Source organism: Simochromis diagramma, unplaced genomic scaffold, assembly GCF_900408965.1.
Source record: "Simochromis diagramma unplaced genomic scaffold, fSimDia1.1 OVJJ01000753.1, whole genome shotgun sequence".
NCBI classification, from domain to species: domain Eukaryota; kingdom Metazoa; phylum Chordata; class Actinopteri; order Cichliformes; family Cichlidae; genus Simochromis; species Simochromis diagramma.
Window position 1 is genome coordinate 7,359,172 of NW_024387523.1, and position 19,382 is coordinate 7,378,553.

Sequence of the window (19,382 nt, forward strand, 5' to 3'; positions counted from 1 at the left end):
TCCAAACCCCTCAACCTGATCTGTCCGTCTGACGTGCTCATTTTTAATCCTGACCTTCCTGGTCACTCCCAATGAAAATCTTAGCATCTTCAACTGTGCCACCTCCAGCTTGGCCTCTCCAAACTGTACATCATGGCAGGTTTCCATATTGTCTGTAAAGCATCCCTTTCAAACAATTATTTAGAATATAGACTTTGCAGATCATTGCATTGTGAGTTTATATTTTACACCATATTCAAACTTATTGCGTGAAGAAACATGTTTTTACAATTATTCAATTTAAATTTGCACATTTATAACATAAAGTAATTGACAGTTATATGGGGAGCCTTCATTGTCATTGTAATTGGGATACAGGAAGCTTGGGAGTGCCACTCCTGCTTGGTGTTGGGGTTAAAGCTACATAAGGACACTTTAAAGAAAAACTAAACATTAAGCACACCACCAAAAAACACATGCATGCAATAAGCAATATAAAAGAGGTTAGCTAGACCATCAAGTGTCTATTGACTTCCAGTCTGAAGTTATTGAACAACCAAAGTATAATAAAAAAAAAACATAAGATGAAAAGAATGTGAATATACTGATAGTACTGTTGTGAGAGTGTGTGTAAGTGTTTACTTTGCATCAGTAACATCTCATAGTTTCCAGTTTACTGGAGTGGGAGTACCGTGGCACCTCTGCGGGGCGGAAAGTTCGTTTTCCCATGATGCACTAGTGCCTCTTTCTATCTCGCGCCTTTGCGTCGCAGCAGTCATCTTGCCACTCATATCGCTGCAGCCACTCTCTGCTGGCGCGCCGTCCGTGTTGTTGTGTAGTAAATAATGGCGGCATCGGGAGGCGGATTATCTTCTCCCGCTGCTGTCGCGGGCTTGAGTAGCCAGACACCGGCCCGGGCTCGTTTTCCGGGCCGGCCGTGCACGCTTCGCAGCAGGCAGCGTTCGGAGAAACGTACCAGACGCGGAAGGTTGGGCTCGGAGGAGACGGAGCTGCCTACCGGAGGGCCGAGGCCCGTCAACATCGGCCTTGCGTTAAGCGAGGATCCGTCCCTCCTGCGCCTCCTCGGGCTGGAGGAGAAGCACAGGCGGCGGAGAGATGCGGGTTTCGAGTCCAGCAACAGCGAGGAGGTAAATAAGCTAAACATAGCGTGTCAGCTCTACGGGAAATAGTCGCCTTAAAAGACGAATAAAGGCAGTTATTCAAAAAGAGCTGCATTCAAAGGCTCTCTTTCCTTAGTAAGCGTATTTTAGCTGACGTACCGCTAGTTAGCGACAGTGTAGCTAGCAACAGAAGCTAGCCGCCTGCCTGTAGGGTAAGCTTCATTTAGTTTTAGCCAACAGTGATCCCACACTGTAAATGTAGCTGGCCGCTTGTGTTTGCAGTGTTTTAGTGAGGATTATAGATGTGTATTGTTAGTGTGATGACTTCTGTACATATTTGAAGTTCGTTGTTTGTTTTAAAATGATCATATCAAAGCTGTACGCTGTTTACATATATATAGATCAAGCCTGTGTCCCGCTGAGTTTGTTGGCATGAAAGAAAAACGATAATTAGATGGAAACTTCCGCAGAGGTGAGGGGGAGTTTTTGTTGTTGTTGTGGAAGCCTGTAGATGTCTTTGTTTCTTTTTCCCTCCCTCCCTCGACACGGTTTGTGAGTTGAAGTTCCCACCCTGTGCCGCTAATCTTGTCGTAGTTAACAGCCGCCGCCACCGCTCATGACTTTGGGGACGGTACTCTCCACGTCAGAGAGGTCAGCTGACCCGTTCGCTGTTTTGAACGTAAGACTAACGTGAGATGCTACAGGAAGAGAAATAAACGGAAACTCGGCAGTATAATTATATATTATACATAGGGAACCAGGCTTAAACAAAAAGAAAGCCCAGTACTAAATGTGAGCAGTCTTTGTTTACAAAACGCTCATTACGACCACCCTCAGCCTTCTTTCCATGTTCCCATGTAAGTTAATGATTAAACCGCCTGAAGTAGGTTTTCTCTACATGTTGCACCAGAGGATTTGCAAGCAAAATCACATTGCTTCGACAAAAGATGCTTTCTTTGTTTACTTGCATTTGACATTTCACGTGAGGTGATCTGACATTAAGAATTAACTTTAATAAAATGGTCTGTGAAGGTTCTCAGATGAGAGGTGAAACGTCTTCAAAAAAAGGAAAAAGGAGGTCCAGATGCTTTTCTTTCCAAGCTCCTTAGCCTTTAATAAAATGCATTCTTAAAGAAATTTTGATCGAAGATTGGATACATTTGTTTCTGATCATCTGTTTCACGTACTTCAGAGGTGCATGGACAGAATTGTAAAAATAATTTTCCTCACATACAAAATCTAGAATAATCAGATTCCTTCATATTTATGACCTCATGGTAAAAGTGCTTACTTGTGTTTCGTAGTTTTTAAAACTAGAAAGGGAGGCAGAGCATTAAGGTATCAGGCCCTTCTGCACCTCTCGCTACTTTCAAGATTTAAAACTTTGCTTTTGCATAAAGCATACAGTTATGACTGGCAAAAGTGACCCTGAAACGTCCATTAGGTATGCGGCACTAGGCTTATGCTGTGGGGGGTTTTCCACGATGACTGAGGGTTTCTTCTTCACTCAGCTCTTTTCACTCTGTGTATTTATACACCACTACTGCATTTAATCATTAGTAATTATTAAACTTGGCCCTCTCTTTCCCATAGCTTGTCCTTTGTCATGTCTCTCTCTGCTCTCTTCTCTTACCCATCACCCACAACTGTCTCAGTGGATTACTGCCCCTCAGTTAGTCTGGATCTGTTGGAGGATCTTGTTAAAAGGGAGTTTTTCCTTCCCATTGTCTCAGAGTGCTTGCTCATAAGGCATCATCTGATTTTTGGGGTTTCTTTATAACATTTTAGGGTCTTTAGCTTACAGTATAAAGCCCTTTGGGGTGATTGTTGTTGTGATTAAATTAAATGGTAAGAATGAAGTCTTGGTAGCATTTTCATTGTACTTTTTGCAGATCCATCCAGCTGATGGGTAATGTAAAGACTCTTACTCTACATAATGTGTTTATACTTCCACTGTTCTTATTAGTGGCCTCTTTTTAGCCCCTGTCAGGCTGGATTGTGATAATAATATAATCTCATATATCAGATCTAATCACGGGAGCTTTAATGTCTGTCAGACTTCACTGATGCAATCCCTTTAGGCTGGACTGTAACAGGGTCACATGGCTCATAATAAAGCTTGTGGGTGCTGGTGCTCAACTGGAGTATCTCTAACACTCATGTATACTGCAGTTATAGAATAGATATCGTTAGGGGAGTTTCAGTGGTGATAAATCTGTAGACTCTTATTCTGAGTGTAAAGATGGATGTAACTGCTTGTTTGAGGTTTCTTTCACTTTAATGCAACCTTTGCATCAGCGGTAGAAATGTGCATTAACTCCAAACTCTACTTAAGATGCTGTTGCAAAGAGAGTTTGCCTTTATGTTTTTAATAAGTGAATATAAATATTTTTTTTTCAGGGAAGAATAGGGTTCAAATTGCCCAGAACCTATTCCATTATTGAGATGATATTGCAGCATATCTAGCTACAGATTAGAATGTGCAAAGGGAGTGAATGGGCCCAAGTCATTATTTATGGTTGACTAACAGATTGACAGACTTTTCATTTGGCACATCCAATCTACAGCGCTCTGATGCAACGGAGGAGTAAGAGTAGAGAGCAGTGCTGGTCTTAGATTGTACTTTCAACAGAATACCTGAGCTTTAAATGGTGGAAACAGAAAGTGGTGAGAAGGTGATGCAGTCTTTTTCATCTCTGTCTCTGGATGTTGTGGACTGTGTGCAATTTAAGTTCTGAAACTTCAGTTGGGCTTAAACAGATAACACCCAGTCACATTCAGAGAAACCCAAATGCCTGCTGAAACCTGCTGATCACTGTTTGAAACTGAATACTGAAAGCTCTTTGAATGGTCTCATTTAATTATTTTCATATTATTATAGCCAAAGGCATTCTGTGATTGGTTTAATGTGTGTGGTTGTTGGCAGGATTAAAACAAATTGAAAGGTTATGAACAGAATATTATTATAGTTTTTTTTAAATTGTAGTATTGGAGAAATTTAAAATTTTGCGTCATATCTTAGAGGGAAGAAAAAGAATGCAATAAGAAATAAATGTCTGAAATTGTCTTGCTGCTAAAATATTAGAATCCAAGTATCTAGGGACTGATGCATAGCCTTTGCAGAGGTATGCAGTCTCAGGCACCTGTTGTTGTCTTTAGAAGTTCAAAGTCAAACTGAAACTCGAGTGTATTTATAAAGCACATTTAAAAACTGCTGACATTGACTAAAGTGCTGTACAAAGGCTAGAATGGTTAAAAAACATAAGAAATAAGTCAAATACATGTTAGTAGGTAAACATATACAGTCATGGCACACAAGATATCAGTGAGCGAATCAAACAGACTCAAATGCCAATAAATAAAAACAAGGTGCAAACACAGAGAGTGCACCTGTCCTCAAAGTTTAAATCCAGAGTGGGGAACAGTGAGAAGCACTTGATAAGCTGATGTAAATCAGATCTATTTTCAAAAAAACTCAAAATTAGGGGTTGTGTTATCCCTGTATTTTACACCACATTTTTTAAAATGAAAGGTTCTCAGGAAGTTCTTTTTTGTAAATGTAAATATTACATTACAGGTTCTTAAACTAATCTGTGGCCACTACAGATTACGTAGAGGTGTTGTGGGATTTCCACGTGATGAAGCGATTTGTTGTGACAGGTAAGTGACAGCTCTGACTGTCACTTTGGTAGTTTAGCTTAGCTTGCATAGCTTGTTATGGAAGCGGAGTGAGGTTGAGCACCCAGACTAAAATAAAATGCAACAAGATGCTTCTGCAGCAGTCTTTCCTGCTCCAAGTAAGATTCCACTTTAAGTCTGTTTACGCCATATTTAACTGTTTTATACACAGTGGCTACTGTTTTTGGAGCCAGCACAGTCACTGTGGGAAAATAAAAATCAGTTTCTCTCTTCATTTTTTCATTTCTTATTTAATATATATTGTTGGATATATTTTAACATATTATCATAAAAAATGAGAAATTGTAGGTAGCAAGTATGCATGCAATTTTTCTGTGCTGTCTGCCAAAGTCACAGAGATCAAGAAATTCTAACATGACTTCTTGTCCGAATGCTTTTTTTATACAACTCAAAAATTGCACTTTATCTGCTTTATTCCAGGAGGATGAGTTCACTGGATTTGGGATGACAACAGTTCGTCCACAAAAGGCTTCTGCTGCTGTTTCTCATTCATCACTCAGCCAAGAAAAGTCTCCTAATGTTTTGGACCAATCACAAGAAGCAAAGCCTTTTATTGGAAAAATTATACCCAAGACCTCAAAGCCAGGTCTGATTGGAAAAATTGTACCAAGAGTTCCTAAAGAAGACTTGGATGGTAAAGAGAGCGAAGAAAAAGAGAAGGAAATACCAAAGCATGTAATCAAACTACAGGGAAAGCAGGTAGCTCTCACTGCAAAAGCCAAACATGCAGACAAGCAGGCCTCAGGTACACAGAGTGGTACAAAATCACCTGATATTTTCAGAAAAGCAGGAGAAACGGCACATTCAGGCGTGTTAAATCAAGCAGCTGCTACCTCAGCTGGTGGCACCAAGCAAGGCAAGTCAGCAAATGCTGTGACGGCAGCAGTTAAAGGCACAGAAAGAGCTCGAAGGAGGATCAAAGAAGAAGGCGAGGTGTCAGAGGACTCTGATAGGGACCAGTCCCTGACGCGGAGGTCTGTGAAACGCGTCAAGGGTTTTGAAATTGGGCAGCCTCGACGCACATCTCATCTGATGCCTTTGCCGTTTGCATCTTTTCAGAAACGACAAAAGAAGAGGTTTGCTAAAGGTATGGGTGCCTCTCCTGAGGCTGGAGCTGAGGCTGGCGCCCAGAGCGGGGTAGAAGCGGCGATGCCCCTTGAGTGTGAGGCTGCAGATGTTGTTGAAAAAAGAGCACACAGAAGACATCAGCGCAAATCTGTGTTTGGCTACAGGAGGAAGACAAAAAGTCTTCCACTCATTAAGGGGCCAAAACTCGGTCGTCCTCGTACTAGGCGTGTTTTTTATACCTACGAGCCAGAACCCATTCCAGCCACAGACACACAGGATGGCAACGAGCTGCTGATCCAAGATCAGAATGTTACTCCATCGGAGAATAAGGCAAAGCCATTTTCAGAGGAACTAGGCCAGAGCTCCAGTAACTCCTGCACTCCATTAACGAGTGGACGGTCTTCCCGAGTGATTAAAGCTCCAAAGAGATTCTTGGATGAGGAAATGATTCCTTTTCCGAAGGGCCCTCTGTCAACATGGCTGAAAAGTCAACAGAAAGAGGACGGAAAACCAAGTGCATCCATTCTCGAGGCAGGTTATGAAGGCAAATCGCTACAGTCGGACAGTGACTCTAGATCTCTTTTTGACAGCCCGTCAGGCATGTCAAGAATCTCAAAGCCCGGCCCAGGCACGAGCCACCTGGAGTTCTACAAGAACCTCAAGAAACTGACGTTAAAACTGGCAGAGAAAAAGAAAGGACCATCTGACATTCATGGAGATTATGCACAAGATGGTGACAGTTTGACCTCTCATGTCAGGAAAAGACGGAGGTCCAAACTCATGATGGAGGAGTTGGACTCACCTGGTGTTGTGAGGAAGCTAGCTGTGGTGGTCAACACTGATGTGGAAGCGCCCTCGCAAGTGCCGTCAGAATATGGAGATAAAGGAAACAAGAGTAAGGATAAGTTGTATAATATATGAAAAACTTGTGGTGTATAATATTTAAAACGTTAGTATTTATTTATCAGTGCAATTTGGATTATATTCCATAAAGATATTTAAAAAAAAATAAATGTGATTGTTCCACTGTATAGTAGTAGTAGTAGTAGTAGTGTTTGCTTGTAAATCCTCTAATTGGAGTCAACTTTTTATCCTGTTTCAAATGGGGTTTGGCGCAGTCGAAGCACCAAAAGTAACAGTGGACAGTTGCGAGGGGCCAGAAGTCAGTGGGCCCAGCCATCGACTAGGTCTCAGTGGAGCCAATAAGAGGATGCTCCACCTGCTGAAAAAAGCCAAAGTCCAACTCATCAAGATTGATCAACAGAAGCAGCTGAAGTTGTCACAGGTAAGAAATGCTCTCTGTTTCTTTTAATGGGCCCTTCGTATGGTCTTTTTATGTTGCCCCTCATTTCATGTCTATGCTGCCTGCAGTTACTGTGATTCAACTGTTCAGGGTAACTGAGTCCTCCTATTCTATATATTGGTGAGAGAATAACTATCATCTCCTCAGTATAAAGAAGAATAATCATAGCATCAATATAAAGACTCAAGAATGTCAGAAAAGTCCTGAAGAGAGAGTGGACGCAGGGAAAGTACAGAGAATTAGAAAAAACTTGAGGTGTGAATATGTTTGGGGGAAAGTACCAGCATTTTATTTGTTTCTGTTGTGGCATGTAAAACACCAGGATACGGCCACAAGATAATTAACATATAACCATAAGCGCTAGCAACAACATCGACAAGTTACACTTAGGTTGTGCAGCAGAGGTCTAAATCAGTCGTCTGATGCCTGTTGGAGCACATTTTTCCTCTGCTTTTGCTTTTGCTTTGTTTTTTGTTTTAATGGTGACAGCAAAGAGGTTGTAGATGCATTACCCCCACCTTGTATCAGAGTTTTGCTTTATATCCTACCAGGAGAAGGTAAAAAAACAATACCTATACAGGATTTTTCCAGAAGCTGACAGCAGGCGTTGTGCATGTTTGCGTGATTGTGCCAAACAGTCTCGCTTAACAGAATTCCATGTATTTTACTGATTTAGCTTTACGAATGAATTACATTTGACTTAAAATAGTTCTGCTGTTTGTTTCATTTTGTTTGTTTGCTTGCTTTGCAAGTCCAAAACCTCTTTGGTAGGTGCTAATTTATTTGTATACAGTAACAAACGTGATATATACAAAACATATATAACTTAACCATCTTTTATTACTGACATGTTTGGTTTTTCAAGGCTCTAATTCTCTGATTATTTGTTTGTTATCTAGTCAAATTGAATATATTATTTGCATTGTTCAGATAAAGCACATTAAACAGATGTCAGTTGTAGAAAAACCTCTGGAAAATTTTAATGGGCACTTTTTACATTGTTTCTGTATTTATTGTATTATGAAAACAATTCACTGAAACAATCAACGTAAAAAATGAGAGGTAAAAACTCAAGTGTTCTCACCTAATTTTACATGTTTGCAGCACAGTTCAGGGACCTGTTCAGTAGACCGTCCTGATTACTGACCAATAGCAATAAAACTGATATGACATCTGCCAGAAGCTTAGGGCTTTTCAGTTGTGATGCTTGTGATTTAGCCATTTATTTGAGAAGCTAATGACGTAGTATCTTTTAAATGAGACCTTGATTTTCCTGTTTGTTTGAACAGTTGGGCTCTAGAGAAACACGAATGCCAGTGAGTGGAAGGAGGAGGAGGAGGAGAGTTGGCCTGCCTCCCAAAGATGTTGCTCGTCAGGTAATAAATGTGCATTTCTTTCTTCTTCTTTTCTGTTAATCGCCAATACTAGTATCATTTTTCATTAACTAAATATTACCTGAGTTCACTGAATTTGTATGTCTCTGTATGCAGGAGCAGCCTCTTGGTGGTCCGAGGATCAAACACGTGTGCCGGGCAGCAGCTGTGGCTTTGGGGCAGCCTCGTGCCATGGTGCCAGATGACATTCCCAGACTCAGCGCTCTGCCACTTCACGAGAGAGAGGGCATCACCTTTTCTCCCGCAGCTGAAGGTACAGTCCACCTCCATGTGTAGTTTTTAAGAATGGAGTTGTTAACGTTCCTTTAAAGATATCTCTGCACTGTGTATGTGCAGCAAATTTTATTTAAGGCTTGAAAAGAATGAGGGACTGACACTTCAGTTATTATTCAGTGTTTTTTAGTCCTATCCCTGTTAATGTATAAGAGACACAGTTTATATTTTAAGTGTCAAAACCATAGACTGTGTAAAAGCTGGACATGGCTACCATGAATGTCACTCACTGGTTTGAGGTGAGCCTTTTTTTAGGTGTTCTGTAACTGGATATAATGACCGAAGGGAGTACCTGACTTTGAAACCACAGACTTACTAGTGAGCTTATCCTGGATAACCCTTTTTTTTCGTAACGCTTACAATAACCAACATTTAAAAAGTGGGCTTAGCAATGTATTTTTTCCCCCCTTATTATGAAAGGAAATGAATGACTGAGCCAATAAAGTTGTAGCCACAAAGAATGCCCCCTGGTGGCTGTTATTAAAAAATACAGGCTTAAGGCACTTCCCCATTGGCTTACTTTTTTCTGAGCTGGAAGCTCTGTTTGGTTTTTCTGCTGTCTATGGTCAAAACAAATGCAAACTAAACTTACTTTGCATGAAAAAAAGGTGCGTGTCCTTTCCTTGAGAGATGCACAGCAATATATATATATATATATGAGTAAATACATGCCTTTGTTTTTTTACGGGCATGAGAAGAATAAACTGAAGCTGCTGATGTGCTTGATCAGAGTCTCAGTCTTTTTGGATGGTTGAAATGACAGAAACTAATAATAAACAAATAATAAAAAGTAGAGTTTCCTTAAGAATATCCACAGGTCATGAAAGAATAAGCTTTGAAATCAATTTCCAAAAAGCCATAGGAGGTATTAAGTCTCAAAGGCTTAAGTATTGACTGAATTCAAATGCATTTTATGGTATCTGCTGCGTGTTGTAGCAGTTATTTCAGTTCAAATGTTTTTGAATGTGCTCACTGTTAAGAGGACTGTTGCCACAGTCCTATTCAGTCCTTTTTATGGAGTTTCAGACAACTCCGTCACTCCTGCAGCAAACACTGCCACTACTGTGGCAGTGTTTGGGAGGAGGCAAGTGGCTCATGTTATTATTTTAGCATCCACTTACTCAGGTTAATTTAGCAGATTTTGGATGATATTGGCCCAGTATTAGCACAATGTGGATAAACTGGTGTCTGCACATCTGTCAGCTAATGCAAAAAAGGGGGAGTACAACACATTAAAGTAGGGTGATTCCACAGATAAGTTTTGAAACTTTGTCACCTTGTTGTTGTGCCACCAGTGAGCTGTTGTGATATCCCATCATATTTTATGGTTATGAAACATAACAAGAAAAAAAATAGAGAAAGAAATTTGAGGTACTTGAATCATGAATTTCTATTAAAGGTTATATGAAAATGTTGGATTTTATATCCTTCTTACGTTTTTTTTGCATCACAGTACCTATAGGGTTACACCACCAGCTACTGCTTATGTATAGTTGGTGTTACTACAACCATGCAGTAGTCAGGATTAGTATTTAATTCACAAACTGACTGTAGTAATATAGATTGACTCTACTGTATGTAACCCTGCTTTAAGGTTGGGTAGGGTAATTAGTGTTGTCTGCACGGATTTGGGAAAGGGTGCTCTGCTATTTTAGTAAAAATGAAATTATAATAACGAAATGAACTAAAATAATCGGATCCAATCTGACTAGCAAAGCTTCTGCACTTCTAAACAAAAAACCTAAATTAAAAAAAAAAAATTATGAAGCATAATTTTGATACATTTTGGCAAAAATTAACATGTAAGGCAAAAAAGTAAAACATGCTTTTTTTTCTTAGCTCAATGTAGTTGTAACTAAAATATTTTCCAGCAAAAATATCTCTTGTCACACACAGATTAGCCACCGCTGTTGGAAAGCTATACCCAACACTGGTCAAGTGAGCATCACTCAGTATGAGGTGAGGAAGTACTGTTTGACAAACGGACTCACTGAACACTACATCTAGACCAAAAAGTGATCCTTTCACAAGCTTCTTCATGCATTATTTATTTAAAATTTCAATAAGTTCGCACGTCTAAGTAATTTTTCCTTTTTTTTTTTTTTTTTTTCAAATGTGTGCAGTAGCATTGAAATAATACAACTGGGGGATTCAAGAGGATGCCTGTAAGTTTGAAACGGGTTACCGTACATAAGGGAGTTCCCACCCATAAAGGATTTTGTCTCCAGTTTTCATCCAGTCACCTCATTTTTATTGTAGAGCATCTTTAGATTTCCACCTCTTCAGACAAAAGGGAAGAAAGGTCTGTACTCTGTTTGGCTCCAAGTAATAATTAAATTCTTAAAAAATGTAATCCTCAGGAAGTTTGTTAAAGAGACAAAAGACCAGCACTAATCGATAAAAATCAGCGTCACCTGTCGACTAACATGTTACAAAAAACCAATCGCCACCAGATATGGGCTGCAACAATTCATTGAGTAATTCGAATGTTTCGATTATTTAAAAAAGAAAAAAAATCATTGACACACATTGTTTGCTTCAATGTTTTGTTCAACACGTGGCTCTGTAGCGTGCCGATGTGTCAAAAAGATTGACAACACAACAGCAGCAGTGATGATGAGGCTGGAGCCAGAGTCTGTTTACACACCGAGGAGAGCAAAGAAGTGAAGCCGGTACAGAGATGGTGAGCTCAGGTTACGTGAAAGAAAACCTGTTTCTAGTGTCCAAACACCATCACTGTTCCTGTGATCACCATTAAAACATTTACTGGGAAAAATCCACCAGTGTTTGTTTAACACAGAGAAAAATCTGCAGTAAGGCGACATCAAAATATGCAGATGAACAGGTTTTTTTTCACAAGCCAGTAAAAATGTACATGGGCCAGTAAAAGTCTGAGTAGCCAGTGGCTGACCTGTGGGCTGTTGCTTGTTTGACTTTGATCTCTGACCTTGGGATTATAAATATTTATTTTTGGTTTAAGACAGTGTTTTCTTTGGAAAAAAAATTCAGTTTTAATATGGCACATAGATACATTCAAAGGCTTTAATTGTTGTTGTTTTGTTTGTTTGGTTTTTACAGCTGTTGTATGCAGTTAAACTTTAAAATGCTGTAATTTCTAAAATGAACAAGAATGAGCAGCTCTGAAAAACCTGGATTTTGTTCTCTATTGAATATTTATAATTGCTCATTAATAAGAGAAAATTATTTTTATCCAATTAATCAATGCAGTCATCGATAGATTACTTGATTACTAAAACAACTGATAGCTGTCGCCCTACATGTGATTGCAAAAACAACAGAAGATGAGGGTTTCTCCATTAATGCAGTGGGTCTCATTCACTAATATGTACACTGAAATATGTCCAAAATTACTGTTTGACTTACAAAACATTCTCAACAATTCCCACAGCGGGCTCACTACGCCCTCATTTCTCCAAATAACAAAACCTGTTTCCCTCGAGGTGACGAAGAGAAAGAAGTGAAGCCTCTCTTGCAAAAACCCAGACGATGGTCCAGGTTTCTTGTAAGAGAGAGAGAAGCATGCACAGCTGGATGTGGTGTGAAAGAAAGTCTGATTGAAGAAATTGAAATAAGTTTCTGAAGAGGAAGCCAGATGTGTTCAAAGTCCTCCTCTGGGAGCAACAATGGCTAAAATAAACAAAGGATGATAATAATAATAAATACAGTTTTTTAATATAATTTCCTCTGAATAAAATACAATGTCACGCAAAGTTGATTGGAAGAAAACCCAAAACTAAATTAAATAGTCCATTTAAAAAATAAGTAAATAGGTCAGGAAGCACCGGCCTATCTCATGGTAGGATAATGACAAGAAATTAGATATCAGTTGGTGACATCCAGCAAGTGACTAATTTCTTAAAAGCAGGGATGCAATTGTCCAGTGGACTATTACCAAAGCAATATCCAAGGGATTCATTACAGAAAGATATACAAGACAGAATCCTGTACAAGATTTATATACATTTAAAAAAAGAAAAAAAAAGAAAAATGTTTGGATGTAACAGAAAAGGCGAATCCATGGAGGAAAAAAATCAAGTTATATGTAAGTATGTTTAAAACATGATTCATAATTTAGCATTCCTGCAAAAGAATCAGTCATCATAGGAATCAGAAATGGTGACATGGTACAAAATATGGAGCGAAATGGTGTGCAGACCTTGTTTTTCCCTTGTTTGCAACACTTTTTGGGGGGGGGGTTAGGAATTAGAAAAGTTTGCCTTGATGTGCACACACTTGGTCTATCAACTCTTCAGACAGTCGTTAAAGGAGAGTAGCTGTACAAGTGCAAACCAAACAACAGTCCATTAAGTGTAGAGTGGAAGACGTTAGATCTGCAGGCTGAATAGTGAGATATGGTGTCCAAAGATGTCACCGCCAGCACATCGCATGCACATAATGGTGACGCAAATGTGTCCTATGGCTCTTTTACCCGGCCTCTCTGTCTCTCGCCTTCAGATGTGGCAGATGATGACGATGACATCACTGATCAGGGCAGGACCCAGTGGGTTGTCTCTCAGGAAAGCATCCAGCGCAGGAGGAGAGGGAGGGGCAAGGGCCACAGGTTCAGGAAAAGGAAGATACTGAGTCAATATACTCGTGGAGGAGTGCGTTCAAGGCGCTGTGGACGCTGCAAAGGCTGCTTGGTGGAAGAGGACTGTGCCAAGTGCATCAACTGCCTGGATAAGCCCAAGTTCGGGGGGCCAAACACCAAGAGGCAGTGCTGCATGTGAGTGAAGCCCATCACAGATTTGCATTATTGTGCTTTACATGAAAATCATGACCTTTTTCATATACAGATAAGCCCTTAATGAAGTTTTACTGAATGCTTAAAAGGCATTTGAATTATTTGCCAACACTCACATTAAAGGAGCTGGCTATATAAATGTATATATAAAATATATTTTACTCAACTCTTGTATTTTCATTTATATGTATGTTCCAGCTCTGTAACCTGGAATAATGTTGCATGTCATCTTGAACAAAGCTAGATACGGCTGCTGTATAGGCCCTAATTTGATATACTGACTGAGTTTGACTGCAAGAAGATAATTTGATTTCCATTACATATTGATTTAATTTAAACTAAGCCAGCCTGAAAGCTGCATGTTCTCATCACAAACTGAATAAGTACAGCTCCAAACTATTGCTGTAAAGGCAAGTTATCCAGCTGTTTGCGGAAAATCATTCATATATTTGGTCCACAAATTAAAAATGAACCGCGCTACATGTTTTAATTGGTGCCTAAAATACTGTGTACCTTGTAGATTTAGAAATTTCTTGTACATGAAACATAAAAAAATACTTATTTCTTTTCAGTAACGCATATTAAAGAACTCAGTTAATGAAGGCAAGTTGACTCTTTGAGTTAAACACATTTATAGATGGGTACACTTGAACTTTGCCCTGGACACACACTTATGTTTTTCCATTTTTTTCCCCTTCTAGATATAAGAAGTGTGACCGGATTGAAAAAGCAAAGATGGCGCGGATTGTGAAACCATTTAAAGGTATGTTTTTATTTTTGGATATACATTTATTTTTTAGTTGAATCTAATAAGTTTGAATGACTACTCCGGTTTAAAAGCTTGTGTACATAATTAATCAAGGGGCTCCTTTTTCTCAGTCCAGGCGAAGGGGTTTTTGGGCTCCGTTACAAGCAGTGACGATACAAACTGGACTTCTGGAAAGCCGGCCGAGGGAACATCCTCGATGGCGCTTGGAGTCAGGAAGCATTCACTGCGTAACATCACACCGCGCTCTTACAGCAGTCTGCTTAAATCAGAATCTGAAGACGAGGAGGACGAGGAAGAAGGAGAGGACAGGACAGATAAATCGACAGTAAAGCCAAATGTAGCTGCTGCCAACAATCAAGGTAACTAAAGCTTTGGTTTTGGCACACAAGCAAATATTTATCCTGCATAAACGTTTCATGAAAGACTCGCACAGAAAAACAGGCGCAGCATGATGTAAATCATCACAACGCCTGATATTGTTTGTCAGCAGCTAATGATTGTGAAGCAATTTTGGTGATATTTTCTCCATAATTCCAGCTGTGGCTCTGAGCCACACGGAAACACCAAAATAATTCCTGAATTACTTTCATCGCAGTTTTGATCTACATGATAACTGGAACTTATCTATTTAAAAATATAATGACACTGAGATGTCTCAGAAATTGGCAATTTGATATTACACCACAGACTTAGTAAAAGAAAATCAAAACGCACGGCACAAAGTTGTGTAGCTTGTACTCCTTCCTCTGGCAGCATGCATGCATCAAGCAGGTTGAAAGGAGAGCAGATGCCAAATCTACTCGATTACTTTATCTCCAAGTCTCAGAGCCCCTGAAGTTGTAAGTTGATGTTTTTCCAGTTCAGATGTGTTATTTCTGATTTTCCAGCTAATTTTAAGGTAATGTTGACTGCCCTGTTGGTAACTTAGTTGAGGTAAACATGATTCGTAAAAATCATAACAGTACGCACATATGCAAGATATGTAGTGAATATACACAAACCTTTGAATATGAGCTGTTGAGTTCAAGGAGTTCATAAATAGATGGAAATAAATATGTCAGTTTACCACTAAAGCTCATCGGGGGCTCGGGTCCAAGTGCATCCTGGGCCGTTTCCCCAGTTAATTTTTAAGAATGATTTCTTTGTGCATCCTCCAATAATCTAAATATTAGAAGCACAGAATCCCTCCTTGCTCTGAGCCCTGATATTGTTTGAAACCTCTTTTGTGTCAGCAGTTTTTCTTAGATTTGTGTATCTGTGTTTGTTTTTTGTTTGTTTGTTTGTTTTTTTGAGATCTTGCTTCTCAAGATGGTGGATCAGTGGCAGACGACCCAGATGCAGGGAGGCATCGCCGGCTGCCTTCCAGAGGAGCTGGCAGCAGAACCAAAGCTTACAAGGTAAAAACATGTTTCCCTAATCCGCCTCTAATAGACCACCTAATGGAGCCTGGGACAAACAGTACTGTTTGGAAAAGTTTACCTTCATACCTGTCAGTATTTCTAGACAGGTGTTTAATTTTCTTTCTTTATTTTCTTATTTTAAATATTAATAAAGCTTATCTTATCTCAATTCATTTATTTGATTAATAAATGAATTTTCCTCTATAATTTAACTAAATATTTAACCCTCAAGTCACAATTGAAACACTTATTTCCAAGTGGTGCTTTTGTCCAGCTCTGAATTTCATTTTTCATTTTTTCCACTGTTTCTTAGTTAAACCACGTCTGTTGGGATAAAAAATTCCTTAAAGAAGTCTTGTAGCCCCGTTGATCTTCTGTTTCTCACTTCCAGCTTTTTATAAGACCCTTTGCATGTATGCCGTCTGTTTCATAAATTATGGATCAATCAAGCTACGTTCGGGATAATCTACAGCATGCTTCTTTTTTTTTCTTTTTTTTTTTGGTAGCACCGTGAGTGATATTCTGTTTGAGAACAACATCATTGTCTCATTTAGCACCATTAGTGAACTTGTTATCCAAGTATGATGTTGGTATGGGGAAGGAAAGTCATGCCCCTCCTGTTATGCGTGTTATACTCTCTGGAGTCTTAATGGTGGTGTTTTAAAAAAAAAAAAAAAAAAAAATCTGCAGGAAGACGCTGAAGAAGATTCTTTTGTCCAAAGTCAAATATTTTCTTCAACGTAGAGGTGCTTCTTTAAAATTGGTAATAACTAATATTCAGGAGTCAGTACAGCAGTTTGTAAATAGTGACGGAAGCCTCTTTGTGTCAAGCGTTTAGTTTAACTGGGACTGCGATTGCCTTAATCAACACAGCAGATGTGTAAAAAGTCAGCATTGCCTCCTCCCACCCCTGACTTCACAGCTAAAAGGCTGTTTGCTTTGTCTTTATTCGGGCTGAGATGATTCTTGGTTATGCCGCTTGCTTCTTCTTACTAGCATTTGACATTTTCAAACTAGAGCTGTCAGTTTCAAAATTGTTCCTCTCAAATCTTGTTTTGCTGGCTTGAAAGAATGGTCTATTGTCAGTAAAAAAAATATTTGTTTTTGCTTCTGCATTGCTTCAAACTTCTGCATTTTTTTGTAATCGCTCACTTCCCCCATAAAGCTGAGAACAGATATTCTTAAAGTGTAGTCCTGTCTTGTCTGCATTTGATGTTTTGCAAATTAGTAGCCCTATTTTTAGCAGATTATATGCACAGAGATGCACTGTGTGGGTGGGGGGAACACGGCAGCACACGGCAGCACTTGTAGACATTACAGCAGGAGTATTTGCTGTGCTATCACTAATCTGCCAGATTATGCTGCTGTGGCTCGTTGCATGAACCATTTTTTGGTAGTGGGTTGGTTTTTGCATGTGACACAACAGGTGCATTATCTCTTTAATTTCATAGAATTCCCAAGTGTAGAGATGGAACTATGCAAATCCATAATTTATGAAATGACCTTTATTTATTCTGCATTCCAGCTTACACACCTGATTTGTTAGATAAATTATTAGTTTGTGTGCATTCTATAGCAGATTAATTTAAATTTCACCAAAATATTTGTTTAGTTTTGTGTTTATGATTTTTCTAGCTCTTAAAATAGTGTGTATTAATACTCAGTTAACGCTTCTGTGTGTGTTTCTGTACTGCTACTGAATGCATACACTTTTAACGCTGCTTCCCGGCTAACCGTCTTCTGAAAGTCGCAGTGCTCCTTCAGTTTTCTGTCATTTTGGCTGTTGCCGGTTGCCGCCGCTGCATGTCACTACTATCAGTGTAACTTTGGTACATCTCTTGCTGGTTGGCTTAGGCAGTCCCCTCCTCCACAGGCACAGGAGAGCGCAGAAGAGATGGAGCCCAGAGAAACTTTCCCTGAGCCCAGACCACCCTGGACCCCAATGCGGCAGCTACAAATACACTTATGCCGTCTGCCTGACTTTGTCCTGCAGTCTCCTGCTGTGTATTTGCTGCGGCAGTCGCCCCAACATGATGATGTGGATCGGTGTATTGCACAGTCGCATCCACAGTTGTCTCATCTTGCAACACAGCCTGCTTTTTCCCATTTGTCATGTCCCATTACAAACTGTCCCCCAGAAATGTCCCATCCTGAAACACAGCCTGCTTCTCCACTTTCACCTCATCCCATTAGAGACTCGCCACAGAAATCTTTGTTGTTATGTTTGCAGCGTTTGCCCCAGTCCGTGGTGCAGTCAGCCATGCATTCGAACAAATATGTGTCATCACCACCTCAGCAGCATCCACAGTCCACGCTGCACTCAGCTCTGATTCAGGTTTCATCACAGCAGTGCTCTCATGGGCGTCCAGGGTCTGAGGTGGAGCACACAGAGACGCACAGAGCTAAGACAGATAAAACTCTGAGCAGAGTTGTGCCTGGCCCCCCTCAGACTGTCAGTGCAGGCGCAGAATTACAGGAGGACGCACAAGACGAGCAGGAGGAGCGACGACTGGAGCAGGCTGAAGAGGACAAGCCGGATTCTTCTGTAAAAGAGACAGTGCTGCAAAACTGTCCAACAACTGACCCACACTCTGTCCTTCGTTCCCAGAATCCTGCAGAGTGTACGTCAGTGAACACCCCGACAGGGTTAACTAACGGATTTCCCCAAAAGGGCCTGTCGCAGAACACGTACAAGATCCGTGTAGACTTCAAGGTGAGTCTCAGCAGCCTGTTTGCTTTACAACTCATTGGGGTGTGTATTTACTCTACAGTGTTACCTTTCAGCACCACCATTATCGCTTTCTCTCAGGAGAGCTCATTCCACCTTAAGATCCCCACATAGCTGTAAAATATAACTGATCTCAGACTGAATGCATCAGGAGGTTCTTCATAACAGCTGCTATACAACTGCTTAATGCACAATAATATGATTTTATCCACATTTATTAAGAACTTTATGATAAATTAATGTTGCTTTGAGGTTTCAGATTTGTGCTGTTATCTGTGTCGAAGCTGCCGTGCCGATATAATTTCCTGCAAAGGAATAATAAAAGCATCCATCTATCTTCATCTGTCTGCATAAACTGCAGGTTATTAAGTTTGTGTAGCTTCAAGTAAGGTGGTTGTTACATCTGTGGGCTTTGGTCACACACTGGAAAGTCATTTTTTATAGAAAGCATCATCTTTGGGAAAATGACCTTAGTGCTGACTTCATGTATGACATCAGCAAACACATTTGTAGTTAATAGTCTGAGTTACTGATTTCAGATTTTCTTTAATTTTCATTTTGTAGGTTATGGCTCAATTTAGAACAGTGTATATGAAAAAACAGTATGAGGCATATTCAGTTTACAAAAATAAAAAAAGGTCAAATGTCAAACTAAATTTTCCTTGCCATGTTTTATATACAGTTTATGGGTCTGAGAAAATATCTCTGAGAGAAAAAGTTCATTTTCACTATGACAAACACTCTTTTCAGTTTGCTTTCAAACAAACATCAGTATTTTCATGCTGTGTAAATTACCATAATGGGAGGAGAAGGCAGCGGGGAATGTTTGTTATTTCAGCATATGGATGATCAGCCATGCTCTCATTCAGTTGTTACAAACCGG

General features: G+C 39.8%; 1 protein-coding gene across 2 annotated transcripts in view; it reads left to right on the plus strand.

Annotated features, from left to right (window-relative positions):
* The first annotated feature begins 729 nt into the window (after nucleotides 1-729).
* The window catches only part of LOC120726390 (histone-lysine N-methyltransferase 2B-like), a 33,177-nt gene continuing 14,524 nt past the window's right edge, over nucleotides 730-19,382 (plus strand). Inside the window, exons 1-10 of one of the 2 annotated variants that reach the window (XM_040019921.1) lie at nucleotides 730-1,127; nucleotides 5,220-6,762; nucleotides 6,986-7,152; nucleotides 8,460-8,546; nucleotides 8,661-8,817; nucleotides 13,314-13,584; nucleotides 14,304-14,365; nucleotides 14,482-14,730; nucleotides 15,665-15,768; nucleotides 17,645-18,484. In XM_040019921.1, coding sequence (XP_039875855.1) covers nucleotides 825-1,127; nucleotides 5,220-6,762; nucleotides 6,986-7,152; nucleotides 8,460-8,546; nucleotides 8,661-8,817; nucleotides 13,314-13,584; nucleotides 14,304-14,365; nucleotides 14,482-14,730; nucleotides 15,665-15,768; nucleotides 17,645-18,484 — 3,783 coding nt within the window. In that variant the 5' untranslated portion in view covers nucleotides 730-824. The remainder of the gene's footprint in view (nucleotides 1,128-5,219; nucleotides 6,763-6,985; nucleotides 7,153-8,459; nucleotides 8,547-8,660; nucleotides 8,818-13,313; nucleotides 13,585-14,303; nucleotides 14,366-14,481; nucleotides 14,731-15,664; nucleotides 15,769-17,644; nucleotides 18,485-19,382) is intronic. The other variant, XM_040019922.1, reaches the window with a different exon arrangement.